The sequence below is a fragment of the Lygodium microphyllum genome, chromosome 2, assembly GCF_053477565.2.
Source record: "Lygodium microphyllum isolate KBCC chromosome 2, Lygodium_microphyllum_v1.1.10, whole genome shotgun sequence".
Taxonomy (NCBI): domain Eukaryota; kingdom Viridiplantae; phylum Streptophyta; class Polypodiopsida; order Schizaeales; family Lygodiaceae; genus Lygodium; species Lygodium microphyllum.
This window is the reverse complement of record NC_141136.1, coordinates 71,823,496-71,838,059: the sequence shown is the minus strand read 5'-3', so window position 1 is coordinate 71,838,059 and position 14,564 is coordinate 71,823,496. Positions and strand designations below refer to the sequence as shown.

Below are 14,564 nucleotides of genomic sequence, written 5' to 3'. Positions count from 1 at the left end.
CACGATCATAGGGATGGGCATCAATGGAAACAATCTAAATTGTTTTTCAAGAATGTGTAAGTGGCTTGCTTCACTAGCAAATGTAGGTTTTCGAATCAACTAGGTATACACCTATGAATGTAGGTTTTATAAATCAACTAGCTATGTGCAAATTGTGAAATTTAGAATACTGCCAACAATAGATGTCATTTTAGCTCTTCAAGGATGGGGTCACTATGTGTAACATACATATAATCATATTCCAATGTCTTCTAGGCCCTACCAAGTTCCACATTTTAACTTGGGGACTATGGAAGCCAACCTCGATAAAGTTTTGAGTAAATAAATTGCATTTGAGACGATAGTTGCTCATTTGCAAGTATCCGATGACATTAAACAAAACAACCCATCCGCCTAATGTCCAAGATGCTACGGTGCCACTAAGACCATCTCCCGTCTCCTTTTAACATTGTCAAGCCACTACAGCTTTTGTGGGTAGATTCTATCAACAATTGCCTTGGTGCACAAAAATTCAGTGGTTGGCAAATCTTCACCTCTTCACTTTTGTAAGCAGGCATCTTGGACTAGGTTAAATTTTGGCCTTTGTTAACCAATTGATATCAAAGAAACCATACATTCTTGCATACTCAATCATTCCAAATCTATTTCAACTTTCAATGCTCAATACAAAATCTTATATAGCCACAATGCAATTACTCCAAACACCCCTCATATAGATATGTTTTCTTGTTCTTTATTTTTGTGGCAGCAAAGTCTTTTCTTCTTATACAGTAAAAAGGTAATGAACAGTGGTTTCACATAAAAGTTCCTTCGTGGTGTGTTGCATGCACTGCACTAAATGGATGGAAGTCAAGACAGTAAAATGGTCCAAAACCTTCATGTAAGCACTGATATCCCTAGTAGGAAAGTACAAAGGTCACTTTACCAGAATTTTATTTCCAGTTCAATTCCATGAAGCATAGTACAACTCAAAGACTAAATCTACAAAGAAAAAGCACAGCATCCCCTGAACACATGTTAACCATAACTTGGACTAGTGCATGCACATAGGACCTCTGATAACAGGTTAGGCTTTCCACCTTGGCTGAAGAAGGGGCTTCCCAATCAGCTCCACAGTTCCATTTTAAGGATTTACAACATTCCACTTGAATAAGTGAGGACTGCACAAGTGAAATACAAAGAATGAAGCCACCTGCTGCAATTTAAGTTGCAGCACATGAAACTGTTTAGGATGCCGTTTGAATCATGTGTGAAAATCATTTTGTGAAATAAATCAGGCTACAGCCTGGTACTTCCCGCATGCATATAAACAGCAGAGCCCTTCCAAAATTTTAATTAGGGGAAGGTCTCTTTACAAGTGTGATGAAAAGCATTGCTGTACAAAGAATGATTTTCTGCCAGACTTGAGATTTGGTCACAATCTGCACCCCCTAATTTTATGCATCTCATGACCTGACACTGCTACTGAGGTAAATTACAAGCAAAGTTGTGGAGTAGGATAAACATATGGACATGAACCAATTATGGTGGTATGCTTTGAGCTACTGTTACAATACAAGGTGTGCCATGGCAGATAGAATGCCATCTAACAGGCATTTAATATGAGCAAAGCCAGAGCATTTAATGTGGCCGTGACAATCTCCGATTCAAAGTCCTAGAAGGAGCCGGATATGGATTATCTTCAATCCTCTCAATTGCTGACTCTGCTTCCGTTATTTCATCATACCTCTCCTCTAAGAGCTCATCACACAGCTGCAGAAGACTGTCCGCAATAGGAGGTATTTGTGGATTACGGTGCTCATTGTATATATACGCATTCTCTCTTATTTGGAAAACATCCTTACGAAAATCCACTTGGCTTTTGTATACCAACTTCCGTGTTCTCTCTCTTATCAAAGACAAGTCCATTGGATGTTGTATCACATCTAAATAATCCGGTGCTTCTTTTTTTGTGACGGGCTTAAGAAAGAGGTAAGATATTTCTGTCCTCTTCCTCATCGTGTCAACTATACTCTCAAGAATGTTTGCAAGTTGCACCTGTAACAGTTGCCATAAGGACTAAGTCAAATTACAGCTCTACTAACAAGGAAATGCAAAAATAAAGCCAAAAAAAGCAGGCAAACAACGTATCTATGCAGCTCAACATCCAGTCGCAGACTTTAAACAAAATGAACTGGAACGCCATGATAGCCTTCACTTTTTAGAGTCTGTTAATAGTTAGTGCATTAAGCGAAAGTACTAATACAAAAATTCTAGGAGCAAATACAGAGTGCTTGGGATAAGCACAACCTAGAATAGTAACCCCAGAACTGAATAACAAAAGCAGTCTTCTCCAAAGGTTCAACGAGTGCATTTCTTGATTTTTGATGATCCGTCAAGAAAGACATGATGCACAAAAGAGCAGCTATATTTTATAATTTTAACAATTGTGGACCTGAAAATTCATCTTAGTTTCCAAATATTTTAATTCTGCATTTCTTGATTTTTGATGATCCGTTAAGCAAGACATGATGCACAAAAGAGCAGCTATATTTTATAATTTTAACAATTGTGGACATGAAAATTCATCTTAGTTTCCAAATATTTTAATTCTAGCGCCATTACTCTAATTCTTCATGCACATTGCACAAATACAAGTTAGCCTCACAAGAGCTAGAAAGCAGTTGATGTTTTGATTCTGGGGAGAAGGTTCAGATTGCCTAGTTCTATTTCGACTAATCAGCATGTATCACAAGTTTCTTATTTGCTAAAAAGCACCATTGGGACAAAAATTAGAGCAATTAAAGTATTGAAGTTATTAACCTAGCAAATGAATACCTCTTGCCTTTTATAGACCAACCCTAGGCATAGCCTTTCGACTCTCACCTTCAAAACTTGTTCAGGATTTAATTGAAGGATACACATCATACTAACAAGGGAACGGGAACAAGATCTTCAGGAAACAGGAACAAGGCCCTAGGGGGAACGGGAATGTGAGGGGAACGACTTCTGTATACATTATACATGCATGCCTTCATTTATAAATATCCTACAAAAGCTATCCAAAGATGTCAAAAGATGAGGTACCAGTGAGACAGTAGGGTTTGCAAGGAGGAACACAGAGTGCACTCGGCAAACATGGAGAGGAGAAGAGAAGAGAGAAGAAACTCTGATGAATGGAATGATGAAGATCTGAATCATGGAGTGAATGTGATACAAGGGAGCAAGGGTCCCGTAGCACAAGGAAGATGATGAAGACAGCCACGGACCACGAACCACAATGTCCTCTTGAAGGGGTGTGAGGGCAGTGGAGAGGCTGGAGAGGAGGTGACGGGACTAAATGAATGAGCCGTAAGGAATGAATGAGAGAGTGGCCTAAAAATAGGCACATTCATTCTAGGATGGAGCCCCTCTTTGGAGCTGCAAACCCTAATTGCAAAACGCAGAAATGCAAAAACACAAATTGCAGGTGAAGGGTGAATGGTTTCTCAACACCCCCTCTCAAGCCCAAAAAGGGAAAGAAGAGAAGAGTGAGGTGGAGATGGAATACGACATGCTCAAGAATGCTCATGCCGTAGGTGCCACTTGGACAGCGTCCCTCATGGGGAAATTGTTTACTTGCCCGAGCACCCTCATACAAAGATGATGAAATCATGCAATGCATAGGAGGAATGCCGGACTTTGTGTGGTGCCGAGAACCATAAGGATATGCCCGTACTCGATCTCGGAAGATGGCTCCATGCTGACCAAGGGACGAAGAAGATCCACCCTATAATCTAAGAATACCACCTGAAAGGAGACCTTTGAAGATAATCAAGAGACAAGATGAGCTGTAGAACCCGAAACTCAACGTCGGGAGAGAAGCCACTAGCTCCATGACTCCATGTTGGGAGGGATACGAAGGCCTAGTCACCAAGTCAATGTTGAAGATCGAAGGGCACCGATCTAGGTAGATCCTCTAAATCCTGGGTATGAGTAGAGGAAATGACTACTCAAAGACGAGACACTCCTCGAAAGTGAAAGGTGTTGGTGTGTGAAAAACTTAATGGCACATACGGTCTCTCTCTGAATCAGAAGGAGTAGAAGTAGGAGCCTCCTCTGAAGCCGAAGAAGAACTGCAAGTCCCCCTTTGAGGGCGAAGTAAGAAAACCCCCCTTTGAATCCCATTTTGAGAGAGAAAGAGAATCCACCACTCATGACTCACGGACTACAAAGCATTTGATGATGAAGTACCGTCGGTCGTGCCGAAAAATGTATCTGAGGCTCGAAAGAAGAAGCCGAGAAGCACCCAAAAGCGGCCTCTCGAACATGAGTGGAAGAGCGTGGGGAAGAAGGCTCAGGATGAACCAAGGGTAGGAAACAATCACGAGCTCTCAGGAGAGTAGATTGTGAAGGAGATATGGGCCCTGGAAGCCACTGTACCCAAAAGTAGGTGGGGGAAGCCTCTGCGCAGTGGGATAATCTCCGGGAGGGCTTATCACCTCATAAGGTCTTAGAGCCTCCGTGTGCTCAAAAGGACTTAGTGCGCGTCGGGTGCGACTTATTGCCTTGAGCATAATACTCTGTTAGCCGATGCAGAACGATCTTTGTGGCCCAAAAAGAAGAGGTGGCACAAGGAGTGCTTGGTGGAAGACACACACTCCGATGGGGTTGGAAGTAAAGGTCGATGTCGTCAAATTCGGTGGGATGATCGTTCCTACTGCAGTAGGAGCACCTAGTAGATTGGTCATCTGTTGGTAAAGAAGCCATGGGTACCAGTATGCCTTGTTGAAGAAGAAAGAGGTCAGCCATGAACCATAAACTGCAATGTCCGCGTCAAGGGCTAGGAGGGCAGTGGAAGGGCTAGAAGTGAGCTGCCAATGGGAGGAGGATGGGACCGGCATTAAGAGATTGCAACTAGTAGAAAAACGCAGGTGAGGAGAGAGAAAGACTAAAAACGCACGAAAAACCAGCAATAGCAATCAACATGCTGAAATCAGCTCCAAAAAGTGTGTGCTAGGCTGGAAACAGGAGCCAAACTATTGTAGACGGCAATGGCCAGCGTGGACCGCGATGTCCTCTGCGTCCAGGGTGTGGCCAGCAAGCTGCAATACCTGAAATCTGCAAAAACAAGATTGTTTTCTGAATGGAGAGTGATCAGCAACACTCACTCTGTTGTAAATAGTTGCAAACTGCGGGTGGAAGGCTGGAAAATAGACGCCAGACTGTAGATGACAGCAAGGGACAGCTAAGACTCCAATGTCCTCCACAATAGGGGTGTGGGCAGCAAGCTGAAAACAGCTGGAACCTACAAAAACGAGATTTTAATGCAACGGAAGAAGAAAAGTGAATGCCAAACCTGCCACCGGTCTTTGCCGTCATTGGAGTGGAGGATCTTTGCTCCTGTTTGAGCAGATCCAACTCTGATACCGTGTCAAAAGATAATGTACCAGCGAGATAGTAGGGTTTGCAAGGAGAAACACGAAGTGAACTCGGCAAACATGGAGAAGAGAAGAGAAAAGAGAAGAAACTTTGATGAATGGAATGATGAAGATCTGAATCCTGGAGTGAATGTGATACAAGGGAACAAGGGTGCCGTAACACAAGGAAGATGATGAAGATAGCCGCGAACCACGAACCACAATGTCCTCTTGAAGGGGTGTGAGGGCAATGGAGAGGCTAGAGAGAAGAGGTGACGGACTGAATGAATCAGCCATTAGGAATGAATGAGAGAGTGGCCTATAAATAGGCACAGTCAATCTAGGATGGCGCCCCTTTTTGGGATTGCAAACCCTAAACACAAAATGCAAAAACGCAAACTACAAGTGAAGGTGAAGGGTTTCTCAACAAAAGAAACATGTACAATTTGTAAAACAAGATAATATGTCAGCTACATCAAAATGGATTATGGAACATAGGACCCAAAATAAATGATAGCCTAAGATCAAACTAGATGAAAGAGTCAAGAAGCATCAAGAAAGCTGAAAGTGGCACATGCTGTGGTGGTGGTGGTGGTGGTGGGGGGGGGGGGGGGGGGGAGAGAGAGAGAGAGAGAGAGAGAGAGAGAGAGAGAGAGTGTGTGTGTGTGTGTGTGAGAGTTGTATACTTATTTCAGTGAAATAATTGGCCCATGCATATGACTATGGGAGGGGTTAGAAACAATGGTGCATGGGACATCCAACACAAGTGAAATTCTTTCCTCTTTCCTTGCACTTAACAATGAAGTTCCACATTCCTCTTTGGTGGAAAGGCAGCCTTGACGTTCCCCATTGTGTTCCCCTTCACGGTCCCCTAGCCATTCCCCTTGTTGGATGTTCCCCCTTTAGGTTCCCCCTTTCCCTAGTCTCTTTTAGGGGGTGCAACACGTTTTCTTATTCCCAAAGGGGTGGAACGACATTCCCCTCCTATTATATTATACATCTTTTGATCAGTATCACCTCTAAAACATACATCTTACCTAGTCTGCATACTTTCCTCTATCCTGAGCCTCTTTAAAGCATTTTTTTGTCTAGACCTAGCCCTACTGTTTGCAGCACTGTAGATTTGAAATGTTTGTGTAACCACCTTTCCTAACGTACATTACAACATAAGCTAAATTAGAATGATCTAAGTGGCTTATTATCGAAGTGACGACCGTACGCATGCCAATGGTCCAAGTGACTGCCATGGTTACCCATAAAATTCCTCATGAATCAAAATAGTAAAACAAACACCATAGTCTACTAGAGAGTCACTATGAAGACCCCCTTCATTTCACTAAAGCATTGAGAGTAGGGAAGGACCCAAACTATGGAGGCTACCAAGAGACCCCATCTTCATTTATGAAGATCTCACAAAGATGCAGGTGGAGCATTAGAAGGGCCCCATGCCTAAGGTGATCCAAGCTATACCCGATGCTACTTCCCAACAAAAGGGTTGCTAACATGGAGACAACAAGAGGAAGATGGAGATGCACGAGCACATAGGGACTCAAACCTTCATGGACATATCAGATGACATTATAGACTACTCCGGATTGGAGAGGTGGGAGACTTTAATGTCAGGACACAAAGTAGATAGTGATACACGTGACTTTGAGGACCAAGGAAAGTTGCAAGCTACAAGTGATAGAGCTGATGCACACACAAGTAGGATATCAGCAAGCATAGGAGATAGCATGTGGTATGGCCAGCACTTGCTTAAGCTCTACTCGCAGCATCATGTCATTACCGATAACACAATGAAGAAGTGGCTAGGATTTGGAGCATTGACCTGTTTTAGCCCACTAGCTCAAATACACTGGCTATCACACATACCCAACACACCATCTCCTACTTTGCACATTGAGACAATGCAACTTCTCAAATCATTCACTATCCATCCCTGCCCAATTGGCATAAATCACACTTACGTATTGCTCACAATAGCAACTACACGCGCAAGCACTAGCTGTCACACATACCCAACACACCATCTTTTACTTCGCACATGAGCTAGCTAACACATATAGACACCATGTGTACAATGGTCTCACCTACTTTGAGCACACTACTTTGGCAACACTCACCATCCAATTGACTTCCGTCCTACACTCAAACACCCTCCAAAGCTTTCCACACACCACACAAACTAGAAGACAAGTCATTCCCTACAACAAATGGTATGAAAACGAGTCCAAAGAGCTCTACTAATATGTCCCCATAGGGTCCAACCTCCATACAAGACATGATACAAGCCAAACTCACCATAAAAGGGACTGGACACCAGACTCACCTCCCATCCATAGAGCCATGTGAGCTCACCCCCAAGACTAGGAGCTAGCAACACTCAAAGTCAGGACACATCCCAAGGGTTGGCGTCCCATACCACCACCCCTCACCATCCTGATGTACGGATGCATCGGGCAATGGGCCAAGAGTCCAAGAGTGGTGATCACACAATAAATGTACACAATAGAGCCTTCAATCTATAAATAGGACTCGGTTGCCCTAACCTCAAAGTGTCCTTAGTGCATTCGCACTAAGTCATTTCGTAACCACCGTGACCAATACTACTAGTACCCATCCAAATGTCAAGAGGGATAACACTTCCCTCGTTATAAATGATTGCTCTCCTTAGCAATATTCTCAAGAAGGAAGTGAGGAAAACGACTCTTCAAGGAACATATCGACTCCAAAGTAGCCAATGCCTCTAGGTGGATTTTCCACCTGACCAAATACTCAAGATAAATGGTCTTACGCAATTGTTTAGTCCTACAGTCAAGAATCAATTTGGATTCAAGAAGGGAAATAATGAGAAGGTATATCCTCCATGGTTTGATTTGTCCATTCCATCTACTCATCAGTTTTTGATGTTCCGAGAATGACATAGACAATTAAATTTCCAATTTCTGGAAGACCATTTGCTAGAAATGGCCAATCAACTTAGAATCTTAGTCATAAACTCTATAAAGGTGTTCGACAAAGAGACCAGCCAACTCATGGCTTTTCACAATCACTTTGTAGAAAGAAATCAAACCATTTTTGTCAACCGGTCGACCACAACCCAGATTGCTTCATTATCTCAATTTATATGTGATAATCCTACCACAAAATCCATAGAAACACTACTTCATTTCCTATCAGGGATTTGTAAAGGATACAACATCCCTGCCTGTCTGTGTCATTCAGCTTTATTAAGCTATCACAACGAGCACTCACGCACATAAGACTCAACCATAGACTATTGTTGCTATTGCTAGCATTAACCAAGGTGGTTTCATAAATTTAGTACGATACGATTCGTACGTGAACTAGTGCAATACAAAACGTACACAAAAACTTCAAAAATAAAATGCCTTCTTTCGAGCGTTCATTGAAAAATACCCATAATATTAATATATGTGTACATATAAAATGTGCAACTTAAAGATAGATCAATCATCACAAAGTTTTATGAATTAGAGACTAGAGTTTAGAAAACAATTGCAATGCCATATAGATTTAAAGAGTCGAAACTAGAGTCATGTATTAAGTGCTTCAAAAAGATACATCAATCGCAAATGCTCATGAAAGGACTCAAAATGTATAATGACAAATGGACTAAGTACAAAATGTCTACACTCATGAGAACTCCTTGTCATCAGGCTCACACAGATCGTAAACTAGAGAGCAACCCTCACTAGAAGAGGTTTCATATTGCTCACCAAATTCGACGTCACTGACAAGATTCCCATCATCATCATACTCAAGCTCCCTAATTAGAGCATTACTCAAAACAATCCTTGACAACAAGTTTAGTATTAACATTAATGATAATGTCAATATTTAAATTAATGGTAGCATTAATATTAACATTGAATGTTAAGAATACAATAGCATTTCATGTTACACTAGTATTGCTTATTCGAGCTACAAGGTTTAGAGTTAACTGACTCTAACTCTAACTCTAAGAGTGGTGACACCACCTATAACTTTAGTTATGTTCACACTAAGAACTGAAAAAGAACTAAAGACTAAAACATTGGGCACTGTCCATAGAATTAGCAAATTCTAACATCCCCTTGCAGTGCCAATGTGGTAAAGTACATGAATGATCAATCACCAAAGGGTAGCAAGTTTAAGGACTTGCGAAAAGCCTCAAACTTCTCATGATGTAGTGCCTTGGTGAAAATGTTTGTAACATTTTCATATGTAGAAACATACATCAAGCTGATCTCTCCGGCATAGTATCTCTCTCTGACATAATGGTAATGCACCTCAATATGTTTTGTGCGAGCATGATACACAGGATTTCATGCCACTATAATGGCACTCTGACTATCAGAAAGAATGGGTGTAGGACCCTCCAATGGTAAATGTAGATCAACCAACAATCTGTCCAACCATGCACATTCCACTGTTGCCGTGAAGGCTACCCTATACTCAACCTCACAAGACGAGGTAGCCACTGTAAGTTGTTTCTTACTTAGCCATGAAATGCAAGAATACCCTAGAAAGAAACAATGTCCACTAGTAGACTGCCTAGTATCTGCATCACCAGCCCAATCTAAATCACTATAAGCTTATACTTGCAAGTATCTAAAGATCCACTTGACAACTTGCCGTATAGTCTATGGACTATGCATATACCTGCTCACATGAGATATTGCATACTGAATGTCATTGCATGTGTTGCAAAGATAAATAAGACAGCCAACAACATAGCTATAAATTGCAATATCAGACATCTCTTCACCATCATGCATAGACAACTTTAAGCATGGCTCCATAGAAGTATACATAGGTTTGCAATCTTGTATAATAAACCTATGTAACAGCTTATCCACATACTGTGACTGTAACATGATGATAGCATACTGATTTTGGGTGAGCTAAATCCCCAAATAATAGTGTAGGCAGCCCATATAGCAAATGCATGTTTCAATTCAGACTTGAAATCTGCAATTTGTGCTTTTGAAGATCCAATGAGCAACATGTCATCTACATAAAGAATGATAATCAAAAAGTCTCCCTCCCCCCCCAAATCTTAATGTATAGAGTGGGAGCAGTTGGACTGATTTTGAACCCTTTGTTGGCCAAATATGCATCAATTTTAGAGTGCCATGCATGAGAAGCTTGTTTGAGACCATAAAGAGCTTTGTTTAGCTTGATTTCCCCTTAACCACAAACCTTCAAGGTTGTGACCCATAAATATCCTCATGCAAATCCCCATTCAAAAATGTTGTCTTAATGTCCAACTAATGTACCTTCTAACCATAATTTGCAGCCATGGCAATTACACATCTCACCATACTCATATACGATGTAGGAGCAAAAATCTCTTCATAATCTATGCCTTTCTTTTGTGCATAGCCTTTTGCTACCAACCGTGCTTTGTACTTATCAATGGTACCATCAACCTTGCATTTGAGTTTAGAAACCCATTTTGTGCCAAAAGTTTTCTTGCCAAGTGGTTAATCCACAAGATCCCATGTAGAGTTAGTAGCAATAGAGTCTAACTCATCTTGCATGGCATGCATCCAATGTACATCTTGCTAAGCTTCATCCAAGGAAGTAGACTGCTCATCATCCAATAGTGAGCTCATAAATACATGCTCATCACAATCATCTACTTCCGTAAAATCAGCCAAATGGGCACCTCCTCCATCATGTGCTACATGTCTAGCAACCCTTCTAGTGAGTTGAGCTAAAGGAGCATCCATTTTACTCTCCTGGAGAATTTGTAACAACCATCTCAGGAGTGTTTTTTTTTTCATTTACAGCAACCCTTTCATGTTGTATTGCATCTTCTACTACATGTGGCAAACCATTATCAATACCCTATTGTTCAGGCACATATGGTACAGCAACAGCTTGCTGTATTAATAATTATGTCTGTCCGGCCATTTACAGCAGGCACAAAATCCAAAGAAAGTAGCAAGAGACCCTCAAAGACATCACCAATGTCATGGGTGGCCGGCATTTGAAACTAATGATGTGAAAAATGCAGCATTTTCAGCAAATATGGCATCCCTAACGACAAAAATTTTCAATGTGTGTGGGTCATACAAGCGATAGCCCTTGCTTTCCGAACTGTAGCCAGTAAATATGCATTTTACAGCCTTGTTTTATAGCTTCCCACAAAGCTCTTTCGAAACATATGCATAGTCTATGCAACCAAATATTCAAAAGTAGTCAACCTTGGGTTTCTTGCCATGCCAAGCTTCAAACGGGGTGATCATCTTTAGTGCCGTAGTGGATGCACAATTCAACACATGATATGCACACTGAAGGCCTTCTAACCAAAATTTATGAGGCAGCCCCTTGCTTTTGAGCATATAACGAGTCATCTCCATAAGAGTGCGATTCTTCCTTTCAGCAAAACCATTCTGCTAAGGAGTCATTCTAACAGTGGCATGATGCGTAATGCCATAATCAAGCAGATATGTCTCAAAAGCACAAGACATGTACTCCCCCTCTCTATCTATGCAAAGTGTTTGCACTTTTCAGCTAGTTTCAGCCTCAAGCTTTGCAATAAGATGTTTAAAATGTATAAACACATCAGCCCATACACCCATGTATACCGAGAGTACTCATCAATAAATGTAACAAAGTAAAGATAACCTCCAAATGCACATGTCCTCATGGGACCACAAACATCAAAATGAATAAGCTGCAATTTCCAGACACAAGGCACTGCACCATCCTTTTTCAAGGCAAATCTATGCATCTTGTCCAAAATACATCCCTCGCATGCGTGAGGAGATGAAATCTCCACCATAGTTGACTCCATACGTGGTATGGAACAATCCATACGGTCCGATTTCACACAATTTCGCATGTTACAACTGGCCTCTTTCAGCCACCTGGCATGTGCGTCCTCGTTCCGCGTTTCCTACACCCCCGCGTCCTGCATTTTGCGCTTTTCCTGCACTGTTGCACTTTTTGGGAGGGTGGGAAGCCTTGGATACCTCACCCCAACCCCCTTTTCCAAATTCCAACCATGCAAAACTTAAAAGGTGCTCCTCTTTGGATTCCTTCCAAGCTCCAGCTTGCAGCCCTCTCTTTGGATTCTTTGACTATTTGAACTTTGAACTCAAACCCTTCTCTCATCTACAAAAGGTGCTCCTCTCCTCCATGCTTCCACACCAATTCAGCAAGCACTTACAAGTTACCATTCTCATCTTCCTCTTTCCCACACCCTATCGAAGCATTTGCCATTCTCGAATCTCATCTCCCATCCCCTTGGGCCTCTATCCCGCACCCTATCAAAGCATTTGCCATTCTCATCTCCCATTCCCTCTCTCACTCTTGCTCTTTCAACTTTACCCCACAACTTTACCCCAACCCTCGGGCCTCTCGAGTCTTCCTCCCTTTCAACTTTCAAGACTCAAGTTTCAAGAGTCGGAGTCGAGACTCAAGCATCTGCATCTCTCTCTCTCTCTCTCTCTCTCTCTCTCTCTCTCTCTCTCTCTCTCTCTCTCTCTCTCTCTCTCTCTCTCTCTCTCTCTCTCTCTCTCTCTCTCCGTGAAGATAATTGAATTAAGTAATAAATATTTTACATCAGACCATCAGGCCGGCTTAGAACAAACGGAAAAAAACAATCATGAAGGAAAGTCTACATAGACTCTAACACAAAACTATCACACTAAAAGAACAGTTGGTGTGGAGCGAACAGTGTCCAGCCAGGGAGTAGCAATATCAAGAAGAACCAAGTCAGCAGACACCATAGAGGTGATATGCCACAACACTAAACCCCGGATTCGGGCCACATGACCATGAATCCCAGATACAGAATCAAAAATGAAGGCATTCAGAGTTCGCCAAATATGCCACAAGGCTGTCCATCTCAGGAAATGGAAAAGGCAGGAATAATCTGAACTCAAAGAGGTCATGGAGGTCATCTTCCCCAAATACCACGAACGAGCTGAAATCCAGTGACGAGTCAACGAGGACCAAACTCAGAACGCAAAACTCCGAATCTATCTTGTAACAGGGCAAGAGACAAAAAGATGAAGCACTGTCTCATCACATCTAGTACACAAAATGCATCGCCCAGCAAATATCTTACGAGCACGCAACACATTCCCAGTAAGCCCAATAGGAAGCCTCCACATAAACACTTTTCCCTGGTACCGAACCTTAGATTTCCAGAGCTGAATGAATCTATCCTACCACTTCTTTTTGCTTTCTTGAATGCGCCATACTTTGTTTGCCTTCACCTAACCCATCGCTTGGCCTCTACCATATGATGATATATTTGATTGGCCGATCTTTTCTCGAAATCATCAGGAATCACAAACATTCAATCACGCCAGGGAGACAAGAGCTGTAATGTAGGCAAAGGATAGTATCTCGTAATTATGTCCTATATGGCCGTCCAAATAACATGATACCCTCTAGGCACCCGAAAGTGCTAGCGAATACGCCGAAATGAATAAAGGCGGGCCTGTCCCGGAATGACACCATCTTGGACTCACTGCAACCCCAACAAGCCATGCGATTAAACTTGTCTCTCTAGAGATATTTGTCAGGTTAGTCCAACAGCCAGGAAGAGGCCAGTACTTTGCCTAGGAGAGAATTCTCCTCCTTGCGGGAATCCAGGGGGCGCCAAACCGAAAAACGTAACATCGCTTGCCAAGATGCGATCATATGGGAAAGGAGAAAAGATTGAGAGACCATAATAGATCTTGTGGAGTTAAGCACATGCCATCAAGAAGCATGAATAACTGTGTTACCATGAGAAATGCCAGTCTTTTCTATAAAACATTTAGCTATATCTGCCTAGGGATGAGTCTGTAGACAAAGAGCCTGCAGAAGAGCTAACCTCAAATCAGCCATATGAAAATTAACATCCAATAGAGCTGCTTCCCCCATCCTTTTAGGAGTAGTCATGTGCTGCCATGAAATCCACACCTGACCCAAGAGATTATCTTTCTTCTTCCATAAAATCGGATAGGTTGGACCAATTCCAGTAGGGACTTCTTAGTCCAAGGAAGCAAAGGCAAGAAAAACGAAATCATACTGATCATAATGCATTGTGTAACTTTAAGTCTCACATGGAGATGCCAGCCTTGTGACTTCCAGTACATAAACCGGTCATGAATACGAGATGCCATCCAATCCAACAAGGCACGGGGAGCCACCTCCACCCCAATAGGATAACCC

At 42.1% G+C, this 14,564-nt stretch overlaps 1 protein-coding gene across 3 annotated transcripts in view; it reads right to left on the bottom strand.

Annotated features, from left to right (window-relative positions):
* Positions 1 to 805: 805 nt before the first annotated feature.
* Positions 806 to 14,564, bottom strand: part of HAF01 (HAC13 protein (HAC13)) — a 125,821-nt gene continuing 112,062 nt past the window's right edge. For 2 of the 3 annotated variants that reach the window (XM_087695042.1, XM_087695040.1), the window contains exon 15: positions 813 to 2,037. In XM_087695042.1, the coding sequence (XP_087551168.1) occupies positions 1,621 to 2,037 (417 nt within the window). In that variant the 3' untranslated portion in view covers positions 813 to 1,620. Of the gene's footprint in view, positions 2,038 to 14,564 lie in introns of all 3 variants that reach the window. The other variant, XM_087695039.1, reaches the window with a different exon arrangement.